General features: G+C 33.1%; 3 protein-coding genes across 4 annotated transcripts; 1 reads left to right on the top strand and 2 right to left on the bottom strand.

Moving 5' to 3' along the window:
- Positions 1 to 3,436: 3,436 nt before the first annotated feature.
- Positions 3,437 to 6,517, bottom strand: LOC131629662 (WD repeat-containing protein VIP3). The gene is made up of 2 exons (XM_058900449.1): positions 6,116 to 6,517; positions 3,437 to 4,243 (listed from the first exon to the last, which is right to left on the bottom strand). Exons 1-2 carry the CDS (start codon positions 6,452 to 6,454, stop codon positions 3,617 to 3,619), a joined length of 966 nt encoding a protein of 321 aa, XP_058756432.1. The 5' UTR covers positions 6,455 to 6,517; the 3' UTR covers positions 3,437 to 3,616.
- Positions 6,518 to 13,105: 6,588 nt separating this feature from the next.
- On the top strand, positions 13,106 to 16,202 carry LOC131601654 (UBP1-associated proteins 1C). The gene is made up of 6 exons (XM_058873522.1): positions 13,106 to 13,329; positions 13,418 to 13,492; positions 13,677 to 13,807; positions 15,011 to 15,431; positions 15,680 to 15,790; positions 15,884 to 16,202. Exons 1-6 carry the CDS (start codon positions 13,243 to 13,245, stop codon positions 15,944 to 15,946), a joined length of 888 nt encoding a protein of 295 aa, XP_058729505.1. The 5' UTR covers positions 13,106 to 13,242; the 3' UTR covers positions 15,947 to 16,202.
- A 5,267-nt stretch (positions 16,203 to 21,469) lies between these two features.
- LOC131629648 (uncharacterized) lies at positions 21,470 to 25,307 on the bottom strand. 2 transcript variants are annotated; one of them, XM_058900433.1, is made up of 6 exons: positions 25,111 to 25,307; positions 24,201 to 24,269; positions 23,527 to 23,637; positions 22,165 to 22,291; positions 21,954 to 22,071; positions 21,470 to 21,853 (listed from the first exon to the last, which is right to left on the bottom strand). In XM_058900433.1, the coding sequence occupies exons 2-6, from the start codon at positions 24,208 to 24,210 to the stop codon at positions 21,776 to 21,778; spliced, it is 444 nt and encodes a 147-aa protein (XP_058756416.1). In that variant the 5' UTR covers positions 24,211 to 24,269; positions 25,111 to 25,307; the 3' UTR covers positions 21,470 to 21,775. The 2 variants fall into 2 exon arrangements, with proteins under 2 accessions (XP_058756416.1, XP_058756422.1); XM_058900439.1 differs by lacking the exon at positions 25,111 to 25,307 and adding an exon at positions 24,447 to 25,074.
- Positions 25,308 to 25,665: the final 358 nt, after the last annotated feature.

Here is a 25,665-nt window from a genome sequence, read left to right as displayed (position 1 = left end):
TATCATCAATCTGGCAAAGGGAAACTAAGCCATGATCATGTCCTTTCCTAGAAGGAAGATTGATAGAAAACAGATGGTAAAAGAAGCTCTTTGAGGCTGAATCCATATGTCCCTAGTATTCATACTAGTAGTGGAACACCCTCACAAAAGCACATGCAACCAGATGAAGTTGTGAGGGAGTAATGCGAAAGTGGTCCCATAACTCCTAAAAAAAAGCAGTCAAAGGAAGGCGTACACCCGACTTCTGACAGATACATTCATAAAAGGGGATAGAATAGTCGTCAAACTTGCTACATATCCTCTTATCAGTATGGATGGTGAAGATTGACCAATCCAAAGATGGCCCCACTTCAAAGGTGGCTTCCCTCACACTAGTTTCCTGAGTATAAGGGGAAAATATCTCTAGGTATGTAAGGTCCACCCAATAATAATTACCCATATTTGTTGTTTCCATTAATTTTTGTGATCGAGAAATATATGAATTTGTATCATAAAGTAAATCAGTCGGTCAGCAATAATAGAGCTATGGAGAGGAGGTTTTGTCTTGAGAGATTGAATGGAGCAACTTGTTTTTCACACCTTTATCTTAGACCAAACAAGACCTTGTTGTATTCGGCGCGAGAACTATCCCGGAAGGCATTATCGCTCATTAGTGAATCATTGTCATTGTTAAAAGAATCCAACCCCGACCCAGAGGTGTCGTGAGATGCATTTAGGGATTAGGTAGGGGATTTCAAGCCGTAGAAAAGTTATATAAATGCGGGGTTCTCAACTCCCGCAGACAACAAAAACTCTTCACTAGTAAGCCCAAGAGGATCATTCACAGGCGCACCCCCGGAATTAACCATAACAACACACGGGGAAAAGAAATGACATACCTTCGAAGGTGGGGAAGTAAATATACAATCCGCAAGTAAGGAAGCAGCAGGGAAAGTTCAAAATGTTGTAATAAGAGAATTGAATAGTAGACTTAGGAAGACAGAGGAAACGTTGAATAACAGGTAAAGCAAAAAAGAGATGCTTGAAGAAAAAATATGCCTTTTATGGGGAGGTTTGTTACGAACCAACGATCTCGGCTAAAAGTGGAAGAAGATCTAAAGGCAGCGAAGCAACCATCCCATCAAATATAATGAGAGGTCAAAAACACTCGAGCACACTAAGCAGGGGAATCATGCCATAACATGTACCCATAGAGCATCACACTCAAAATGAACGGTGAAATGTATTCAGGATGGGAAATAATTTAATGCACATGCCCTCACTATCTTTGAAACTGATCCAAGGCGTTTCCACTTCCACCCCAAGAGCGAACATCATTTCTGAAAGGTTGACCATGACTTCTATGACTTTCTTGACTAGTAATTTTCCGATAAACCTTGGGGGCAACTGTTCTGAGTCGGCCAAGGGCCCAAAAAAGCCAAGGCCCAATCTATTCCAAATGAGCCAACATATAAAAGCTTTCATACCGGATACTCAATGTACATTATTCTAATTTCCACTTTTACTACACCCACATTGAGTATTGAATAGACTTAAGTGTTTGAGTGCTAACCTTGTAGGTCCACCCCGTGTCACTGCATCAGAGATTATCACCACCGGTTCAAGACCATTCACCACCAATCAACACCAATTTTAGTTTCAAAATAGAACAATTGATATTTCTTGTTCTTTCTTTAATTTATCCCCAAGGCCTCAAGTCCCGAGATGTCATCATATTCAGCAAGCAATATTAAAATCATGGCATATATGTTCAGGATATCATCATCAAAACCATATTCGAACAAACTCGTTGGTAGTTAGATAATCTTCATCATAACCTATATCTACATTTGGGATACAACACTACTTCTTGGATTGATTGTGAAGTTTGTGTCACTGCATCAGAGATTATCACCACCGGTTCAAGACCATTCACCACCAATCAACACCAATTTTAGTTTCAAAATAGAACAATTGATATTTCTTGTTCTTTCTTTAATTTATCCCCAAGGCCTCAAGTCCCGAGATGTCATCATATTCAGCAAGCAATATTAAAATCATGGCATATGTGTTCAGGATATCATCATCAAAACCATATTCGAACAAACTCGTTGGTAGTTAGATAATCTTCATCATAACCTATATCTACATTTGGGATACAACACTACTTCTTGGATGGATTGTGAAATTTCTTCTAATGCGAATTCTCTTCGAAAAAAAGACCTCTTCTAGTTCAGAAAATCATGAAGGTGCAGTTGCCTTAGAACACCTTTCTCTCTCGACAACTGTGTTAGATTGCTCTTCGAGTTTTGGATTCGATGTAGATGTTTTCCAAAGTAAGATTAACCAATATGCTTTGGTACCTATAAATGTTCTACTATATTCTTTCATTGATTCAAAGGATTCAATTATACCTTCTTCTTTTGGTATTGTAGTATCCAAACATGTTGAATCGCGACAGAGTTTCTTATTCAAGTGTTTCGAGATATTGCTTTCAAGAGAAATGCTAGCAACACTCTTTTCAACACTCGTTTTCTTATTGGTTGAAATATGTGTGAGTCCTACAACTTTATGTGGGATCCATTTCTAAAATACAGACCCCACATTTGTTTCAACCAATAAAAAAATGAATGTTGGAGAGAGTGTTGAAAAGAGAGAGTTGCTACCACTCCTCTTGCTTTCAAACATACCACCTTGTTTGAGAATCCTTTGATGAATTGGATATCTAGACTTCCATTGATTCTTTAAAACTAAAAGTCATTACTTACAAGGCTTTGTTGAGTGTTAAGCAACGAGGTATTAGATAATAGATTAACAACAATGAAGAGATTTATCGAGTCAATTTAAAGTTGGAAAGATAAAAGGAAAATAATTATAGATACAATCGGTAATTAAAATCCATCTTAATTAGTATCTTCAACTAGATATTGTTGCCAACACTTTGAGCACTTTTACTCTTCCATACCTCTTTCACACTTTTCAAGCATGTTTTCTTTTACATCTATCTTCTTTCTTATATTGAAGATATCTCCATGATTTCCTCCACTTTTTTTTTATCTTGCTTGAGGATCTATTTTGGATATATCAAAACCATGATGCTTTTTTTAATTTCACAACCAATTCAAAAATCTTGATTGTCTCATCCGTTATAATTTTCTTCTCTTTTTTTAACAAGGTATTGCCGTTTTATTAAAGCAATTCAAGTTACATAAACAGCAATATTAAAACTTTAAAGAATACGATGATTGGTTCACAATTTTGCCGTGCTTCTTATCATACTTATCATACGATTCATGTATGTCAACGTCTATTGTGGGCACAAACAATAGTTACTTGCCAAATGTTTCTGATCATGTTAAACTTGACCAAATCAATTGAGTATCACATCTGTCTTAACGGTTTTGTTCAACATTAGTAATGGAACACGTCTTCAAAAAAGTACAGTTTTTAAATGCAATGACAAGGAAAATTCATTCAGTAATTACAACTAACAAAGAAACAGAATTAAAATACATGTAAGCCAGCTTGTCCAAGTCCAACAAACATTTCCTTCAAACCAAGTTAGTAGACAAAGAAAGCATTAACAAGTTAATATCAATCAACACATAAAGTACAGATACAGCAAGGAATATCTAGCTCAGGAATAGTCATACAGTGATATGCTCTTATCATCTGATACACTAGCAAGCCGACCGCTTCGCACATCATTTCCTCCAGGTGGTCTGAATGCAACTCCCCATACTTGGTCTGTGTGGTTGCTCATCGTCTGCACAGACGCTCTCATGTTAAGATCCCATAGCCTTACAGTTCTATCACTTGAACCTGTTGCGATAGCCGTCCCATCTGGGCTCACATCCACGCATAAAACCCAACTAGCATGTCCTGACATGGTTCCAACTAAGGCTTTTCCTTCAGCATCATACATGTGGACATTACCATCATCTGAAGCTGAAAACAGTATCCTTGGATCGTAAGGAGAATAAACGAGAGAACGCACAGGCATGAAGTGGCCATCAAGGTGATGTAAAAATTTGATTCGTTGAGCATCGAAAACAGAAATGGTGCCATCCATTGAGCCACAGGCAAGTCGTTTTCCATCAGGGCTCCATGCGACAGATAGGACAAATTTCTTGCTGGCACTTTTGTCGCTGGGTTTGGGTCCTTCTACACGAGGAATTGAAAGGGTCGCAATCAGTTCCCATGTGGAAGTGTCCCAAAGATTAATTGATGCACTACCTCCACCAGCAACTGCTAGAACGGCACCCTGAATATTCAGAACTTTTAATGGTTAAACAACTACTGTATGGCCAATACCATAATATAATAAATTATGGAAGAGATGCTCAATTTGTACAAGTGTCTAAACTCAAAAGGCATTAATGACATCTCCTATGATGCACATATATAGCGGAACATGTATCATTCCCATAAAGCCCCTGTATACGATAATGGTCTATTCTCCTCAACAGAACAAGGTATGATTCCCATCATGAGAACAAGGTATTCAATAGTTCTAGCAGCTTTCAGTGTATAAGAACTGGGGAACTGAACAAGCCCCTTTATGCAATAATGGGTTATTCTGAGACTGGGTTACATACTTAAGTTAGTTGGATACATCCTTAAAGTAAAATGGGTGATATAGGTTTTAAACTTTTAATCAAGACAACTGACAAATAAGGGAATCAGAGACTAAACCAATCAACTTCATGTGATATAGGTTTTAAACATTAGACATGCAAAAGTCACCAATTGCAAACACACCTGAGCAGGACCAAAAAAAGAAGATGTCAACAAGCATGCTACAAATGTGAAATCACAGGTATTATGAGAAAATATTGCCAAAAAAGGTTTCTACTTAAGGGAAGTAATATAGTTGCTATACGTTCCTATGTTGTTAAGCACATTCCAACAATGATGTTAAAAAGTGGCTACGTGGGAAGCAAAATCCTTACCTCGGAAAGAAAAAAATAGATGTATTTATACAAGGATGCAAGTACTAGCTGTTGATTCATAACAACAACAACAACAACAACAACCAAGTCTTATCCCACTAAGTAGGGTCGGCTACATGGATCAACTTCCGCTATAATACTCTATCAAGAACCATGCTTCTCTCTAAATCGTTAATCTTTAGATCTTTCTTAATAATCTTTCTTATAGTTTTTCTAGGTTTTCCTCTACCTCTAGCTCTTTGACTCGTTTTCATCTGATCTATTCTCCTTACTAGAGAATCTACAGGTCTTCTCTCTAACAAGTCCAAATCACCTGAGTCTATTTTCCACCATCTTTTCTACTATAGATTCTACCCTAATACTCTCTATAATATTGTCATTTCTACCATATGTGTTGATTCATAACACAAACATTTAATTTCCAAGTATGTTAGTATTGATAATTTTAAATGACTGAGTCTATACTCTATATTTTGGTATATATTTGGATTTTAAAAATATTGAAAGAATACCACGATACATGATCATATAACATTTCAATCACACCTAATTTATTTATAAGAACATTTATACGTTTCTTAATTTAGAAAAGAAAAACAAACCCTCCCATTCCCTCAAATTCTCCATCCAAACACATCCTAAGATAAATTAAGTCCTGATTTTGAAGACAGATCTTTACCCTGGATAACTTAAGACAAAAAAAAAGAATGGAAAAGACATTTGTTCTGATCTTTTCCTTTCTACTTTTCTAGTGAAACCAAAATATACTATATTTTCACATTACATTGTTTTCTATCCGATTCTAAAAATAGGCCAAAACACAAAGAAAAACGCACATGGTTCAGTTCCATTCTAAGTTCCAAAATATCAATCCAATGCTACCTTAAGTTCACTAATAAAGCACCATTAATCGGAAGAGGAAAAAAAAGATTTGTAAGAAAGAACACTAGCATTTCTCAAGAATCTTATAACACAAGAACTACTCATTTCCACAAGATTGTTCAGTATTTTTAGGTATATTCAGCAAGCAAGAGTTAGGGTTTAGCACCAATAAACTAACAGAATTCTTGTGTAAGCACAGAAAATTGAACCACACTAGGTCTAGGAGCAACCAAAATTATCGAATTCTCAAAAACCTAAAGCAGAAAAAGTGAAATTAGAGGAAAAAATGCAATGCGAATCACCTTTGGATCAAAACGCATTTGCCAGACTTCAGAAGGAGGAGCTTCAAGAGTAGCGATAGTGGCATTGGAATCGACATCGAAGACGCGAACAAAGCTATCGAGTGAAGAAGAGGCTGCGATTGAGCCGAGTGGATGAGCGGCTACGGAGGCGACGCCGAGACAGTGGCCGGTGTTGGTGCGTTCAAGAATAAGGTCATCGGATTTCCAAAGGCGTACGGTCTCGTCGAGTGAGCCGGTGAGGAGGAGCGGAGGTCGGGTGGCGGTTGCGGGTGCCCATGTGACTGCCCAGACTGAGTCGTCGTGCGCGTTGTCTACCGATTTGATTCCACCGAGTTTCATTGGGAATGCAAGAACTCACTGTTCTTTCTCTGTACTTGTTCTGCTTCTATGCATTTTTTTACTTTACTTTTACTGCTTTTTCAATTGAGATTCTACTTCATTTGGTTGGGCCTGCGTTGCTAGTTACCAAGCCCATTCACTTTTTTATTCGAATAGAATTTTCTTTATTTTTAGCTATTCAGTCAAAATTTTCTCAAATTTTCTCATAATAGACGTTTAAACGTGTTAAATGTAGGACTATTAAAAAAAAAAATCAAGAATAGAATCGAAACCGTTGAATCTAATCGAACTGAATTAAGTTGAAGTTAAAATAATTGAAATGTTAAGTTTGGTAAGTGAACCAAATCATTATAAACAAATAGTTCTAGAATCGAGTCGTAACTGAAACCGAACAAAACTGAAACTGAGCCCAAACCAAACAAAAACTGAAGAATGAAAAATGCTTAAAACAAGTTAATTTTTTTAATGGTTCGGTTATTTGATAAACGGTTTGGTTTGATAAAAATTGTCTTCTAATGGTTCGGTATGGTTTGAAACTTCAAAACGGTATACCAAACCAATAATTTTTGTTCAGTTCGGTTTTTAGTAAATTAAAACGATTTGGTTCAGCTCGAGTGGATTTTTATTATGGTTTGATTCGGTTTAGTTCAATTTTTCTTACAAATTTTACCATGAACAATCCTAGTTAAACGAAGGATGTGTAAGCATAATAATTTCTATTTATCATGTATTATCTCTTATTGTTATTTAATCGAGTTATCTCATGTAGTTTATATGCTGTCTTTATCATAAAATTTAGTATACACGGTTAGATATGTTCATTATATTATGCATCTTTACCTATATTTATCATATGAGTCCATATCCTATGAACACATCAGAGTGGTTTTTGGGTCAAAATTTGCCATTATATATACTTCAAGCATATCTAAATAACTTCGTCTATTAGTCATGTCAATATATATAACCAAAGTGATTTTTGTTATATCCATCATAACTAGACCTATCAATGATTACTAATAAGGACATAACTAAATGACTTAAATTCATTATGAAATGTGTAGCAAGAAAATCACAAGAATGTGGCTTGTACATGTTGATTTTCAATTGGTACTGCTTTACTTTTATTAAGATCATTTAACAACCTTGTTGTACAAAATATAAATAGCTTAATATCAAATTTTATAAATTTGATAAAATATTCAAAACCAGAGTATGCATACATAACACCAAGCATAGAGCACAAAATTCATAAATGACTAACTCCCACTAAACTAGAGATTCCTCAAATCATAAAACACTCAAGTGAGTAGCGTGCTCATGAAAAATCTTAGGCGGAAGACCTTTTGTAAGAGAATCTGCTATCATGGAGTTTGTCCTTAAGTGGTCCATGGAAATTTGTCCACAATGTACCCTTTCCTTAACAACCAAGAACTTGATGTCAATATATTTTATCTTAGTCGAGCTACTATTATTGTTAAAATATAGGACGACTGATTTATCGTCACAGTATTACTCAAGTGGTCTTTCAATTCCTTCCATAATTCGCAGCCTAGTGACAATGTTCCTCAACTAAATCTAATGGTTAGAGGCCTCGTAAATGAGCCTTAAAAGGCGACATTGAGATCTCCAGTATCCATTCAAACGATTCGACAAGATTAATCTCTAAAACCAACTTATCCATTCATTTTATAATGTCTTATACTCAAATATATGTTATTTGTAGATCTGAAGAAACAAAAAACAATAAGGACTGGTAAATATGAAGAAACAAAAAATAATAAGGATTAGTAGATATGAATGAGCAACAATAAGGGGACAAAGAACCATATAAGAAGTCTATGTTGTTGACCCTTTTACTCTTTCTCTTTCTCTCTCACTCTCACTCTCTCTCTCTCTCTCTCTCTCTCTCTCTCTCTCTCTCTCTCTCTCTCTCTCTCTCTCTCCCTCTCTCTCTCTCTCTGTGTGTGTGTGTGTGTGAGAGAGAGAGAGAGAGTTGCATTAGTATTTTAAAAGTTATTCCATACTTTTACAAAACTCATTTCAATTAAACAGACAAACAAACAAACAAACACGTCCTAGCGAGCTTTCACACTTTACCTGAGACTTCAAGATTCTTTGTTGGATTACACTTGATCATATAAGCACTTTAATCTTGAGTCTCTTTTTATCGATGAGGCACAAAATGTTTATCTGGTTACGTCACCATCATCAAGGTTGAAAAATATTATCACCGACTTTAATTATTGTTGTTGTCATCAAAACATCAAAGAGGATCTTTGGCGGGATTGTCAACTTTATACCTGCAAGCTCATAGATCCACATAAGTATAAGGAAGAAGTGGAAAAGGTGTCAAAAGCAACCATATTGGCCCTATTCGCATGACAACACGCCTCAAGAATAACTCATTCTTCATTATTAGAGGAGGAGAAAGTAAGTTGCTATCGAAGGGAGGTTATTTGGTCATCGATGGTGTAGATGAACCCAACTTCCCTTACATCCTTGGGCCAGTGTCAGATGTGGCGATAATCTTCTTATTTATTTAGAAAATCAAAGGAAAAAGGAGTCACTATCACTACCGCCAGTACTATCACTATCAAAATTAAGAGAACTCTCGCAACGGCCTAACAAGCCTAGTTCCATTAATCTACAGTCAACAGCCCTGTTAGGACGCCTAAACTTCCTATAACAATAGTCCCACAGTGCTACACGCTTGTCATGAGTTGAGGGTTTAACCAGAGTTCTATCCTCATCTAAATCCCTAATCATCGCCATAAGAAAATTGGAAAAAAGAGTATCGAACCTGTACTTGTATAAGGTATGAACTGGAGCTTGTGGAGATGCGAAAATTGTTGAAGGTAGAAGAAACATTTGAAAAATTTAGTAATAAAATGTGTGGAAAGGTGAAAAAGTCGGGGTTTATCCCCTTAAATAGGAGAAGAAAGTTAGGGGTAATCAAAGGTCCCATAGGTTTTCAATCAGGCGTAAAACATTTTGATTGTTTTGACATGTGCCCGAAAAGTAAGGTCAATTAAGCGCCCCAAGATTAAGTCATCATTGATGACATTAAATGCCTTGCACGATTTTACACCCAACAAAGGCTTTGGGATTTTCTAGCTGACGTATGACTCACTGTTTAGAATCCTCTAAATGTGTAAAGACTTGCTCAGGGACGAGAGGCCCGTCTCCCACATGAGGGACTAAGGTAATGTCTCGCCCGAGGGATGAAACTAGTGTCTCACCTAAGGAACTCAACTAGTGTCTCGCCGAAAGTACTCAGCTAGTGTCTCACCTAAGGGACTCAACTAGTGCCTCGTATGGGGGACTCAACTAATGTCTCATTTGAGGGATTCCATTAACGCTTTGTATAAATATTTCAACTTAAGATTATACCACTTACGATTATCCTAAAATGTCTAGATAGGAAGAATAAACTAAATCACTTCCTATTTTCTAAGTCCTTGTGCTTTAGGAATTGTGTATCAGTATATTCGTAAAATGAGAGATCTCTAGTTTCCATTCAAACAATTTGACAAGATTAATCTTTAAAACCAACTTCTCCATTCCTTTTATAAAGTCTTATACTCAGATACATGTTATTTATAGATCTGAAGAAACAAAAAATAATAAGGATTAATAGATAGGAATAAACAATAATAAGGGGACAAAGAACCATATAAAAAATCAAAATCTTATTGTTGATCCCTTTACTCTGTGTGTATGTGTGTGTGTTTGCAGGGGCAGATGCATGTTAATGGCATTGGGGGCTTAAGCCCCCACAAGAACAATTTTTTTTTTTAATGCCATTAACATATATATTATTTAGAGCCCCCATAAAATTTAAGTAGTCACATTACATTAATTTACACTTAGCTACATATCATAATTTTATCTTTTAACTTTAACTATTTTAAATTCTTATTATAAATTCTTCCACTCTTTATAAAAATAGTTTGTCTTTAATTTGATTTTTTATTTAAAAAGTGTTAGATGTGTAGTTAGTTTTGTTAGAAAATAAATTTTTTTTCACCCATAAATTTTAAAAAGAATAAAATATGCACTTATATATGAAGGATAAGCAATTGAACGGTTATATAATTTTATATATAATAAAGTGTCATTTTCGAGAACTCATGGGAGGTATAGTAGGCTTCAAAACTCAAGAATATATTTATAGTGTCATATTTGATAGTATTAATAGTAAAAAATCATTAAAAGTTTTTAGAACAAAGAAATTCATAAGAAATAAATATAATTTATATAAATTTTTATATAATTTGAATTTATATGTTATTATAATTATTTTAAAATTTGTAATATTTTTTTAGTCAAAATACTTGCACTATTTTTTGCCCCCACCAACAAAAATTTCTGGATCCGCCACTGTATGTTTGTACTGTTTCTGCCTATTCATTTAGAAATTGAGATTTTGCGAGCATGATGAGAAATATCTATTCACATGGGAAAATAATGACTTAAAAGAAGAACATGATCGAAGTAAAGGAAACAATGATAACACAAACAACTATCCATTTAAAAAATATGCATGCAAACTACCAATAATCCCTTCTCCTAATTATTTTTAATATATTAAAATGTTTAATTATAATATATGATTATTATATTAAATAATTATTGGTGCATGAATGTATACAATGTTCACATTTAATTAATTTTATTTATTTATTATTAAAAATATTAATTAATCTATTTTTAAATTTTAATAAAATAAAATTGATTTTATGAAATTGGATAATACTTAATAGCCATACACAAAATTAACTTTCCATTTAATAGACCACTGTTAAAAAATATCTATTCTATTTTAGTTAACAATTTTTATTATTTAATAGACAAAATTCTATTTTTAAATGTCAATTTTTTTTTCACAGGTCACTATCAACAAAATACCTATTTTATTTTAATTAATAATTTTCTTTATTTGAGATACAAAATTCTTGTTTTTAAATGTCAAAATTTATCTTTTTTCTCATGATTCATTATGAGTAAAATACTTATTTTATTTAAATCAACAATTGCCTTTATTTAAAACATAAAATTTTTATTTTCAAATGTTATTTTTTTCTTTCTCTATTTCACGAACTTTTTTTTTGGGTATAATTATTTAACATAATTGAGTTATATTATCATTATTTATTTTATACTTAACAAAATATGAATAAATATTTTTTCTTTTTGTAATTTAAATTATTTGTGCGAGTTTAGTTAAAAATATGACTTGCAATAAAAAATTCATTTATCTTATGCCACATAGTAAAACATGTGTCACGTATTAAAATAAATTTCACTTGAAACTTTTTTTTTTACCAAAATTAAAGATGGGACAAAAAATATTTAAAAAAAATAAAAGAACAAATTTTGTGAACGAGTAAAAAATAGACAAAATTATAATTTAGTCTAAAAATAATTAAGACTGGTACGACATGAATTGAAGTTTAAAATACATTTATACGAAGTCTATTCAAAGTTTACATTATAGTATTTTTAAATAAATTTAATTGGTATGTAAAACGGTTTTATACTCTCAGTAAACTATGACCGTTAAATATTTATTGAAATTTATCTTTTATTTTAATTATTTATAAAATAATATTTGTGAATAGTTGTGATGCATTGATTGACTGTGTAACGAATTTTACACTGAGATTGCATAATAATTATTCTCCACTGAGATTGCATAATAATTATTCTCTTTTTAAATTAAGTGTTTTTTCTTTATACAAATTATTTCTTATTTTAATATAAATTTTTTTAAAAAAATATTTCTTTAATAAAAATAAAGTCAATTGATTTAACTTAGTAAAATATTCTATTTGTTAAGACATGATTTCGAGCTTATAGCTTATATCTTATGTCTTATAAGTTCATATGATAATTTAGATCCGTTTGGTAACGGTCTTTTGATCACGAACTTATAATTTATTTTACTAGCTTATAGCTTATTTTTCAGACGCTATCTCAAATAACGTTTTAACTTATGTCTTATAGCTTATTATTTTTTCATTATTTTTTATCCTTATTATTTTAATTAAAATCAATTTTTAACTTTTATAATTTATTTTAATTTAAAATAAAATAATTATATATTAAATATCTTTTATGTCATTTTATATTTATAAGTTAATTGAACCGCTAATTTTACCGAACACTTCAATGAGCTTATAAGCTATCAGTATCAACCATCTGTTATAAACTATAAGTCATCAGTCATCAGCCATTAGTCATAAGCTATAAGCTATCAGCTAGCTTATCAGTCAACCGCTATTTTTACCAAACAGAACTAAAGTAAGATTTTTTTTTTAAAATCAATTTTATTTTTGTAAAAATAAAATTTGATAAAATTTGAGCTCATTTAATCAAATAAAAAGTTTAATTATATTTAAAAACACGAGACGATTGTCTGAGTGACTTTATCATTTAGTCGATAATCACTTATTTAAGCTAAACAAAATGACTCATTTAAGGTTTAAATATGTTTTTAACTATCAACAATTAGTTGGTCCAATGATGATTGACGCTAAACTTAGTAGGGAGGACCACGATCCCCGCAACTCCGATTAGCCAATAAAAAATATGTTTTTAACTAGGTTTTACACATATATTTAAAATTTGGGTCTCTAATGAGTATTTTTATTTTAATCCATATAACGATAAAGAGAAGTGCAACGGAAAACCCTAGCACTCTTGAGTCTCGAAGCCTTAAACCCCAAATCAGGTTAAACGCCATTTGCAGAACAGATCCATCGTTCTAATCTCAAAACTCAGACATGGTTTGGTTTCAATGCGAAGATTGTGGCGACAACCTCAAAAAACCTAAGTTGCCCGGTCACTTCCGATCATGCTCCGCCAACAAGGTTCTTATTCAATTTCATTCATAATCGATTCCATTTCACCGCACAATTTGATTTCTTGCTTATTTTTGTTGTTGATTGTGCTATGTAGCTTTCATGCATTGACTGTGGACAAATGTTTGGGAGAGACACCGTTCAGAACCACACACAGTGTATTACAGAAGCAGTGAGTTTCTCGTTCTAACGTATCACATTTATACCTTGTGTTTTTGTGATTGTATGAATGATTATTCATAGATTATAGATTATATTGTTACATTATAAATGAAGGATTAGGATTGTAACAAACTTGTGATTTGTTAAAATGTGTTTTTTTTTGTCGGCTCGGCTCAAGTTGCTATGATTTTCAGGAAAAGTATGGTCCGAAAGGCCAAGGTAAAGGTTTGAATGGATCAGCTGCCAAGCCTGGCAAAGATAAAAAGCAAAGGCCGGAAGTTGATACTAATGTGGGTTTATCGAATCGCCCTCCGTGGTTCTGTAGGTATATACTCTATGGGATACTCTTCCTAGTTATCAATGTTATTGTAGTCACTATTGATTTTCAAGTTACAAGGTAGTAAATGTCGATAGACCAGATACATTGATTATAAAAAGTGATTTTTTTTCTTATAATAAGGACTGAATGGAATGTTTTAAATAGTTATAAGATAGAAACATAATTATCATGGTCTATATATCCTGTTCGGATGGAATTTTGACTTTTAACCGATCCTATTTTGTAGAAAGTTCAAGGATACCGAGTTAAATGTGCAATACAATCCTTTTTTGCGTGTGGTTGAGTTATGCAGTGGCCAACAAGGAAAGTTAAATACTTAAGTTTAGGGTATTAAAATCATGAGGAATGCTATCATTACACCAAAATGATAACATCGTATGCTTACACCGTATCAATTTGGTTTCATTTCTTGTGTGGCACAAATTCCAACATGCATACAATAATAAATAAAAGGCAAAGAGTATATTGGACCGTATTTTCGTACGGTGTAGATGTCAAATTAAGTGTAGGCATATCATTTCTCTAAAATCATATGTACAATATAGGCATTACACCTTTTTTTAAACAAATGGCTTTTTGAGGTTTGATTCTGTCTAGTATGATATTTTCAGCTGTTAATGATATTAGTCCTCAGTCATTTAAAAGCTATGAAACACTGACATGGACACTAGACATGACAATGACACACAAGTCGGTCGGCACCAGTAAGAGAATTGTGTAATCGAATGTAACAACTTGTGTTGGTCTTGTGTTTGTGTCCGACAGTGATACTTTTCGGATACCAGACAGTTTCAACCTAAACTATTAGTGCTACATAGGTTAAGAGTTAAGAGTCTTAAATAATTATTAGCCTGCAAGTCTCTCGTGGATCAAGATCTGTTTGTGAAAGTGAATGATAGTTGAGTTCTAAACAACTTTCTTCGTTTAATTGGTTAGATTTACTCTCTAATTTATTTACATTTTATACACCTGTATATTGTTTTTTCCCCTCCATTTCAAACTTTTAATTTGTGAATATCATGAGTGCCAACCGCCTATACGGCATATTGTTGTGTCTGATACTACTTTATGGAGTAATAAAAAAGAAGGAAATCATTCTCTTCACTAAGAAAGGTTTTTTCTAAGATTTTATGTCACCCTTATGGTTTCGTCATATTCATTATGCTCTACTCATTTGTGGTTATGCAGTCTTTGCAATACAAAAGCTACAAGCCAGCAAGCGCTTCTTCTCCATGCTGAAGGAAAGAAACACGGGGCAAAAGCCCGAGCATTCCATGCTTCACAGCAGCCACCAGTCCAGGCTGATAAACCTGCCTCTGATGCAAAGGATGCAGCAGAGGCTGCTTCTGATGGTATAGAGAAGAAAGACGGCAACAATGCTGAGCAGCCAAAATTGCAAGAGTCTTCTGAACAAAATAACTTGAAACCAGGAAGTGAAGTTTCTTCAGAAAAGAAAAAGAGGAAACTTGATGCATCAGATGGTGGCCTTATTAAAAAGTGCAAGAATGACACTTCAGTTGACACAGAAAATGGTCAAGTAATTCAAGGCGAGAAGGCTAAAGAGAAGAAAATAAAATGGAAGAAGTTTATCAAAGCAGCCTTGAAATCTGTACGTGGATCGAATGGCACCCTTTCTTGTTTTCTGCTTGATTTATCTATACTATATAGTTAGTGATCCTTATCTGTTTATTTTAAGCATGATATAGTTATATTTAGATAGCGACTCTTAAGGTGGACTCAAATATAGTTTCTTCAGCTGCATTTAGAATGAACTTTGCCGAGTTTTTTATTAAGTTTTGGTATATGCATATAATTTTCTTACTGCACATAATGTGCTAATTGTTTTACTTGTGGCAGCATCCTGATGGATTGAAGATGAAGAAACTGAGAAAAGCTGTATTCAAAGCGCTGCAAGAATCTGGCATTGTAGTAAATGAAAATGAATTGAGTGACACACTTGATCAGAAGGTATGTCCATCTACATAGTTGTGTTTCTCTGTTAAATAATTGTCATTTAATAATAATAATACTGATTTTCATACGATAATTTATTGTTTACAGATAAGTTCTAGCTCCAAATTTGCAGTTGAGAAGAAGTATGTTCGATTAGTGGCCAAAGATTGAACACTGCTGTTTGAGGTATCATGACCAAGAGTCAATTATTTTTGTCTGCTAATGTTTTGATAACATTCATCCTTGAAAGGCTTCTCAAAAAAATTTTGTGGACATGTAATTTATTGTTGCTTTGTATGCTAATTGCAAGCAACCGGTTATTGAATTTTCTGAACAGTCATATAATGCTTTTACTGGCAAATCACATCAGAGAGCATAATCAAATTTCTATTGTTTTATTTTATTTACTTTGTTTCTTTTATAGGTTTATTTTTAGTGCAATTATTCATATCGCACACTAAAAATATTAGTTAATAACAATTATTAATGTATTTTATTTCATATTTATTAAATTTTTTTTATTATAGACATTTGTTCTAAAACATAATAATAGATAAGTATTAATGTTTAATCAAGAAATACTGTATATATTATTGATTTTCTTACTAGTATTTTATATGGAAACTATCTTTATTAAAATGTTATATAAGTAAGCTGTCGGTTGTTTCTGATTAATTTATTTGTTTATTTTATTATCCGTATAAATTTTCAATTTTTTACATTATGATTTTTATTATAAATCAATCTGATTCTTAATATTTTGGAAGCATTTATCGAAAATCATATCTCAATTTTTGTAACTATAAATAAAGGTATATTTTATTATAGTGTTAGGCTGTACTTTTTGGTTTAATATACATGTTGATTTTTTTTTTAAATTTATTTGATATTTTAAGTTTATTTCAATTTGAATTCAAATTAACTTCATTATAAATTAAATACGTATTTGTAATTTATGATAATCTTAACTACTTTAACTATTTTTGAAAATGAAAACATGGATTTCCAAAATTATTTTAAATATATTTGTAATTGTAATTTGTAAACACTTGATATAATTCTTTCTACTATTTAGGAGAAATACAAAGATATGTTTCCTATTATCAATTTTTTATGGAATAAAATTCACAATGCCAATTAAAACATTGGGGCCAAATCATATCCAATTTTTCAAATATTTTTATCCACCGCTTGACGCAACTTATAGAAGCGGCACCAATATGATATGAATGATTGGTTTTGAAGAATTCAATATTATATTGTTCAATCTGGTTTTGAAGAATTCAATATTATATTGTTCAATCTGAGGGGTTTTACTAATTGCAAAATGTTAAAGTGTTTCGAGCATGATGTAGTTGCTATTTGTGAAACTCATACAAATTTGACCCTTCAAAGAAATTTTAGAAGAAGAAAGATTATATAGTTGTTGATGTAATGGAGGTTGAGGAACACTCATATGATTTATGAGTCTTGAATAATGGATATAGATCATATTTTTTCAGTGATCAAGAGAGTAATCCAATGTATTAATTTTAAAGCGACTCGGGGTAATATGTCTTGAGCGGTGATCAAGAGAGTAATTTATTGTATTACTTTTAAAGCGACTCGGGGTAATATGTCTTGCGTTTGCTCAAAAGTTTATGCTAGCCCCACACCTTTGGTGAGAGAAGACTTGTGGGCATATCTTTGTCAGAAAGTCAGGATTCTAACTAGAGTAACTCCGAAGTTGTACGAGCTAAAGCACGATACCCGACCTTTGTGTTTGACCTAGCAACAAATTATTGCTTTTTAGAACTCCAAGCCACAAGATTTTCTCAAAAGAAGATGCAAGAACCTGATGTTGACCTACAACCATCTAGGTCACCGGCCCAATCAGAGTTACTATAGGCTTTCAGTAAGAACTTGTGAGCTTAGGTGAACGGAGACTAGAGTAAGTCATGAGAAATAGTTACACGAGTACCACAATATTTCCTCTACTCCAAACCTATGATGATCAAATGGGGAAGATATAAATTGGCAAGCTTAGTTAACACGAAATGTACTATCTTATCTAGTTAATGTAAGATGTTAAAGTGCACCAACTATTAACCTGTATAACCAAGGATCAGGAAAAGGCTGAGAGCCATGTCTACTAAGCTTGTAAGTGCTTATAATAGGGGTTGGAACTTCATTGGCATCGTTCATTTTACTATGGCAAGCATATCTTTGACATATTTGGAATGAGAAAGTAAAACTGAAACATTGGCTTGAGGTCTGACTTCTATTCTCAAAAAATATTCAGGCTCCCCAAGTTTCTTAAAAGTAAAGTTTTTGTTCAACTTTTCGACTAGACAGTGAACCAAGTTAGTGGAAGAACTAGTTATGAGTATGTGATCATAATACGTCAAGGCACAAAGTGTCACACCTTGTTTACAAAACACAAATAATGAATGGTCAAACTTTGAGTGAGAAAATTCAAACTGAAGTAGGGCTTAAGTCAACTTTTCGTATTATGCCTCTGGGGCTTGCTTGAGCCCATAAAGAGATTTGTTCAGTTTGCAGACCAATGTCATGTCCTTATTGATGAACCCTAGTGACTTAACCATAAAAACCTATTATTGAAGAAGACATGGTTAATATCTATTTGTTGAAAATTCCATTTATATGTGATGGGAAAGGGGAGAATGAATCGAATAGTTGGATGTTTCACCATTGGAGAAAAAAGTTTTATTTAAATCAAAACCATTGCTTTATATTTGTTTATGGTTCTATTAAAAAATTTCTTAACCCTAAATACCCATTTGCACCCAACATCCTTTTTATGAGGTGGTAAGTTGGCGAGGGTCCGGGTTTGACTAGCTTTCAAGCCTCAAGGCATCATATTCTATTTTCATTGCTTGTGACCACTCTGGTATTTATAAGGTCTGTTTGACACTACTTTCAATATGAGCAAGATACACTTTTGGTTTTCATTTGCCAATTTTAGCCCGAGTTAACATGGTCATTTTGTAACAAAGTAATATGTGGTTGAGAAATGCTAACAACACTCTCTTTTCAACACTCTCTCCAACACTCACCTTGTTATTGGTTCAAACATGCGTGGGTCCTACCACTTTATGTGGGATTCATTTTCAAAATAAGGGACCCACACATGTTCTAACCAATAAAAAAGTAAGTGTTGGAGAGAGTGTTGAATAGAGAGTGTTGCTAGCACTCCTCGTATGTGGTTTATTGTTGTGAATAGATAGAGGTAAATTTGTACTAGACAGCCTTAATGTTATGCTAGAGGAGTCTGTATCTTGAAGACAAGTGATTGGACTTTGTGCTAGGCTAGGAGGGCATGTATCCCGTCAGACTAATGGTGATATGGTGATATAGTCACAATGAATATCTATGATTGTGGTTTTCAACTGAATTTTAACAAACATATGGAACAACTTAACATCATTAAGGCTTCAGAATTCCGTTTTAGAAAATACACCTAAATGTATCTAGTATATGTATATGCATCCACAAATATTATATAATACTTCCCCTGGTCCTATTTATAAGAGAAAGTTGACTTTATAGATTCATTATGTAATCAATGTTTCTGAATTATTATAAAATCCAAATATATTAATTATTCAATTAGTTTAAAAAGTAAATTTTCGCTATAAATAGAACCAGAGGTAATAATTAAAACGTGGACTAGATGGAAATGGCGATGGACCTCATAAATCAGTGTGAATGACATCAAAAGAAGCATGATAAATAGTTGATGATAAAGGTGCATGGATTTTATGAGATTTACCTAAACAACAAGACTTTAAAAATCAAATGAATCTTCATTTGATATATGAATATTACAGAGATTGAGTACAATTTTTACGGACGTAAAATTGGCATTGATCAAGTATAGAATTCCATAAAGAGCTAGACTGAGAATTATTTATACTAGCTAAGTGAGAACTATAACTATCTAAAATTAGAAACAGAAGCAACAAGGTTCTACACAATAGTAGAAAAATCATGGTTATTAGGAATGGATTCAAACCACTAAGGAGCACTGATATAAAGGAATCCCTCAAGGAGAATGAGCTTAGAATCCTGAAATTTTACACAACATTTATCAGATTGAAACTCAAATATGACACAATTATCCTTAGAAATTTTGAAAACAGACAACAGATTCCTAGTAATAGAGGGAAAATGCAGGACATTATCAAGAGTTAATTTATCACCAGGAAAGAATTTTGAATGAATAAAGGTTGATCCAACATAATTAATTTCCAAGGTTTGGCCATTACAAACATGTACTTCGTTATGTCCTACATATTACTTTATAGTATCTAAGAAAGATTCATGAGGTGTAAGGTGATGAGAGGCACCTAAGTCAGCAAACTTGAATTGAGACTCAAGCTCATAAGTAAGAGAATACTCTTGTGTTTAGGTGCATGGTTGATGTGTAGTGACTATCATATCCATGGTTTGAGAAGGTGAGTAAGTACGAGAATACTTTTGTGTTTAGGTGCGCGGTTAATGCGTGGTAACAATCATATCCATAGCTTGAGAAGGTGAGCCAGATGCTTCATGTTTTTTCTATATTTGGCTTGTTGATTTCCAAATAATCTTGACTGAATATTATGAGGCACAAACGATTCATCATACATGTACCAACAATCATTTTTAGAATGGCCATATTTACCATATAATTGGCAAGTAGGCGATTATCCACCGTGTAGTGCCATTTATCACGATTGCAACCACGACGGAAGCAATGATTGCAGAAGAAGTTGATGCAGTTAATTCTTGCATGAGTTTGCCCAATTGAGCCTCTTGAATGCAAAGAGCATCACCATCACAAAGAGTTGGTGAATCCGTACACTCATATATCTGCATTACAACTCATCCAGAATCTTCAACCGCCAAAAGTGAATTTGTAATTGCTTTAATTCTTAACACTGACTCAATTATGGAGTGATTATCTTTCTTCATTGACCAATTCAACTTGTAATTGACGAACTCTTGCTTTCGTCTGAGCATTAAAGTATTTGTGAATCTTGTTCTGAACCTCATACGCGTGTTTGCACAAGAGAACCCCAAATATACCAATTTAGAAATTGTGGATGATAACCAAATGAACAAAGCTTGATCTTGCACAATCCAAGACCCATACTCACCGAACTGGTACCTTATTGACGATCTTGGTTTTGAAATTTAGCGGAATTTAGAGATTCACTACGAATTTATGCATTTTCTGTGTGAGAATCACACCTTACACTTGTGAGTCCACAAAAGATAATTGTTTTGCTGCAATTTGAATTATAACTTTGGTCCAAAAGAGTTGTAGGAGTTCGATGTGGAGAAAATAGATGAAATACCCTGCAACTTTTTTTTTGATTTTTGATGAAGTTTGGACTGAACCAAAGACAGCTAAACAACGGATACCATATTAAAAGAGAATTCACCATCTCAATGATCTTTTCATTATTGATTTTTTAATGTTTACCGTTGCAAGCATGCCTTATTTATATAAGAAATGCTAACTAAAAAAGTAACCAGCTTAGCATCTAACTACACTGTAGAACACAAGAATCTTTCTTTCATAAGTAGTTCCAAAACTAATCATAAGTCAAACGAAATGACTTGTTGCGTGTTTGGAAAATTCCACTTCCACATTATCAACGCACAATTACACGTCTTTGCCGATTTTTATTGTGAAAAAGAAAACAATACTTCAATGTTTCACCTGTTATTAAAATAATAGTAACTTTGGGAGATTCATGTACACACCATAAGATTTATTGTCAGTATACATCAATTCAGAAAAATCATCAAATAAGAAGGGATACAATGTATCATTTTCTCTCAACTTCTGTAAAAGACATTTCTTGAGCTGGATTACCTTCACAAACAAAACTCAACCTTTTTTTTACATATATTGAAGTTGTTATATACGTATGTTCAATTGTTTTTGATATGCCGCCAGAATTGTTTTCAAATGTTCTTTGCTTCTGAATATCCACCTTTGCATTTGCATTATAAATAGAGAGACGGTGATTTTTTTAACAGAAGGATTGCTGCAATTATCAGCACCCCAACAGTACACACCAATGCCTGCAAGTTTATCAGCAAGACAATTTCGACATCACTCAAGCAAAGTGAAAAAAAGAAATGTATAACAAAATACAATAACATGAAAGGGAAGAGAGGTTACAGCAATTGCAGAGGCTCCTAGCCCGGCCCGTTCCCTAGGGTCCTTCCGATAATAATTGCCAAAATAAAGAAATGTTGCATAGAACCACATAGGAGGGCAAAGAAATCCAAAAAGAAATCTGCAATTTAACAAACATAAAAAATCTGCAATTTAACATAGTAGCAAGATAACATGAGGAAACGGGGAAGGTGGTTTGAGTAAAATTACTTACGAGAACCATCCAATTCCGCATCCAAAACATGGGAGGGGCTTATCATAAATTCCTGTCTGGAAGTCCTCGGGATCTCTAATTAAGCCATACTTTCCCTTTCCATGAACCATTGCATCCACTGCTTGTCCTGCCATGACAAAAAAAATTGCAGGTATCTGTTTTAAGGGGTGAACAAAGAACAGTTATATTAAGGGACAATTTTTTGATAATGAAAAGAAAATTGGATTTGTATTATTGTGCTTAATGAGTCAATACTGCACATTATCACTAAACTTGTTATCCAATTCAAATCCTAGCACTCCTCTATACAATAAATACATAGTTATATGATTTCCTAATTCAAATCCTAATCTATAACTATCTTCCTAATAATGAATATTAGGATTTGATTCTAACATTCCCACCTCAAATGAAGGCTTACTAAGCTTGTTAGAACGGGTGGATGTAATATAAAGAAATAGAAACAGCAGGGTCGTAGTTGTGGCTTAAAAGTGGTAGCGCGACCAGAGGTGACTAGAGTGAAGACAATTGGGTTCATCAGAGGAATTCAAAGGTGATTGTGGTGGTTTTCGAAAAAGGGGTCTCACACTCACTAGAGGAAGTGCAGCTGATTGAATCAAACTTTTCTGGATGAAGCACAGTAAATGCGCAAAACAAAACAGAAGCATGACAAAAATGTCTACCAGATGAGAAGAACTAAAAAGAGGTTACAACAGAATCAAGCGATGGTAGATCCTTGTATAGGAGAGAGAAGCGAAGGCTCATTATCCAACTACTGTTGGAAACTGTTTCCGGGAAAACTATCCCATAGTGGCAACAGTAGGTGACTAAGTGGAAGCTGTGATTGGAAGAGACGAAAACCAAAGATATAATAGGAGGTTTACAGAAAATAGATGCAGAAGCATTTGAACAATATGGAAATTTGACAAAAAAATGGCAGATGCTACGTTGAACATCACACAAGTCACATCATTAAAACTTGCTTTGATATCAAACTGAAATTGTGATCTGTGTTCAAATCAAATCATACTCAACCCTATTTATAACAGCAAAATAGAACAAATATAATAAATGCTTGTTAATTGATATGATTTGCTAATTCAAATCCTAATCTAGGATTCTAATTCTAATAATAAATATTAGGATTTGATTAAGAGTGATAAGGCGGCTTGGTTATTTGGAGAGGAGCATAGGATTGGAGTCATGAAGAGGTCATGGGGTCAACTTCCCCCACAAACAAAATAACATCTAACAACAAACATTTGACATTTAAAAATAAAATAAAAAAGGTTGATTATTTGACTCTAGCAGTAATGAATACTTAAGTAGAAAAATTACATGACACATGACTACTATTGTTACCTCTTGAATTACTCCGAGCAAAGGGTCTTAAAAGATCAAAATGCTTAGCAGAAACGTCTCTTCCCAATTCCACCCCTTTTCTCAAACCAACATTCTCTTCACCCCTACCATCTGCTACAACAAAGGAATCCCATTAGAAAATGCTTTTCGGATATGCATCTCGCCAACTCCGCTCTCGCTCAATCATCCAAACAATGATAAACTAGGTGATAAGCTTGGAGACTAGACTACACTAGCGATTGACATCATATTTTTCAGTATATGTTACTTTAATAAATTCTAGTGATGACACCTCATTATCAGTGACAGAATAAATCCACAGTTTCTTAATTTATGTAGCATGCATTTCCTCTCATCAGAATCTGGCCCTAAGGAACATATTATATTATGAACTCTTACACTGTTTGGGCATTTTGTTTATAGCTTGTCAAATGTAAAGAACAAGCCAGGATTATAACCTAATGTTCCTAACCTTAGAACCTAGTAGCTCAATCATCCAAATAATGATAAACTTGAAAGCTATTATTATAAGCAAGAAGGATCTTAATATCTGTGTAGAATAGACAAATCACGGCGAGGAGAATGATTATTGCAATCTAACAGTAACAAGCATATGCAATTGCATTGACATCTATAGGAACTAGTCGGTTACTGACTACGAAAAGTTTCAGTACCTTTATCCATGGATTTTGTAGTTAATTTACACACTAAGCCTTGATCTATTCAAAAACCCCTCTAAATTCCTGTTTTACAAAATTAAACACGTTAATAAAAAGATCAATTGCGAGACCAGCAATGTTCCCACTTAGAAGCAGATAAATAAATGAAAGGAATATGCAACTATTGTGACTTTCCAGATAAACGCATAATGATTTGGCAACTTTAAAAACTTACTAATATTTCAACAAATAGCTACTAACATTAACATGATTTTAAACTGTCGTCCGCAACCACAATTGCAACTACAATATTGCTGATCTGGTAACTTCCGCAACCGTATCAAACTGCAATGGCGGTGTAGTATCTTCTATGTTTCTTCAAGTATTTTCATAAACACTAAAAACTTCATAATCTCAACTCAATTTACTTATATTATGCTATAACAAAAAACCTCAACATTAAGTATTTTTTAACAATGTATTTCAAACACCTCCCAATCCAAATTTAGGCCGTTGCGGTAATCGCAGCAAATACAATGACCGCAATCACAACACCTTCAAAAGCAACCGCATCGGCGATTGCAATTTGAATCAACAAAACTACTGTTTTCAAAAAAATCCGGAATCACTTAGTTGATTAATTAATTGATTAAAATACTAATCATGTATTATACTGTAATGATAATCCAAATTGAAAATCAACCTCTAGGTTAAACTAATAAGAAAAATCTCCCAATTCAAGTCACATGAATCACACTGAAATTCCACTGTACATCTTGATTTCAACAATAAATGTAACAACTTACCAAAAAAAAAATCAACAAAAATCTATAAATCTACCACAATCATCAAAGAAAACAATGAAATTAAAACTGAAGCACCTAACTAGGTAGAAAAAAAAGCATAAAATGAAAGAGAAACTGACCTTAGAAGAAGATGAAGAAAGAATCGATTCCGAGCGATCAGAAGAAAGTGGAAAAAAATTGAAAGCTTAATTTCTAATTCATCTGAAATTCGTAAAACCGAAATTCAAAGCTTAATAGTAAAACTACTCAGGCGACTCTGTTTTTGTTGGCTCTGTCTGTGTGTACGTTCTCTTTACGTCTTAATTATTCTAACTAAACAACTCTGTTTATAATTATAAGTTTTATTTTTTTAGGAATTAATTAATTGCAGGATAAGTGATTTTTTTAAATTTATATCTATTGTTGTTGATTTGAATAATTGAGATTTATTATTTTTGGTAAGAATTAATTGAGATTTATAAATGTATTGTGGGCACAGCTTGCACTTTTTTTTGTTACAACGACTTGTCTTATTGGGTTGGTGCGAGAATTAAATACTAGTTGTTTGTATTTTTTATTTATAAAAGAGATGAAAATAATTGAATTTAAATTGTAATTGACTTATTTGACTAAGTTTTTTTTGTTGATTGATATAATAGTCTCTTTTGATTGCTATGTTGTTGGGTATGGAATTG

The sequence above is a fragment of the Vicia villosa genome, linkage group LG1 (genome assembly GCF_029867415.1).
Source record: "Vicia villosa cultivar HV-30 ecotype Madison, WI linkage group LG1, Vvil1.0, whole genome shotgun sequence".
Lineage (NCBI taxonomy): Eukaryota > Viridiplantae > Streptophyta > Magnoliopsida > Fabales > Fabaceae > Vicia > Vicia villosa.
The sequence above is the reverse complement of the archived record's forward strand: the minus strand, read 5'-3'. Positions and strand labels throughout refer to the sequence as shown.

Bases quoted from the DNA above. Each gene is read 5' to 3' on its own strand.
- LOC131629662 (XM_058900449.1), bottom strand. From the start codon at position 6,454: ATGAAACTCGGTGGAATCAAATCGGTAGACAACGCGCACGACGACTCA. The intron at 4,244-6,115 runs GTGATTCGCATT...CTGAATATTCAG, and splicing joins AAATGCGTTTTGATCCAAAG to GGTGCCGTTCTAGCAGTTGC.
- LOC131601654 (XM_058873522.1), top strand. From the start codon at position 13,243: ATGGTTTGGTTTCAATGCGAAGATTGTGGCGACAACCTCAAAAAACCT. The intron at 13,330-13,417 runs GTTCTTATTCAA...TGTGCTATGTAG, and splicing joins GATCATGCTCCGCCAACAAG to CTTTCATGCATTGACTGTGG. The intron at 13,493-13,676 runs GTGAGTTTCTCG...TATGATTTTCAG, and splicing joins CACAGTGTATTACAGAAGCA to GAAAAGTATGGTCCGAAAGG.
- LOC131629648 (XM_058900433.1), bottom strand. The intron at 22,072-22,164 runs GTAAGTAATTTT...GTTAAATTGCAG, and splicing joins TGCGGAATTGGATGGTTCTC to ATTTCTTTTTGGATTTCTTT. The intron at 21,854-21,953 runs GTAACCTCTCTT...ATAAACTTGCAG, and splicing joins TAGGAGCCTCTGCAATTGCT to GCATTGGTGTGTACTGTTGG.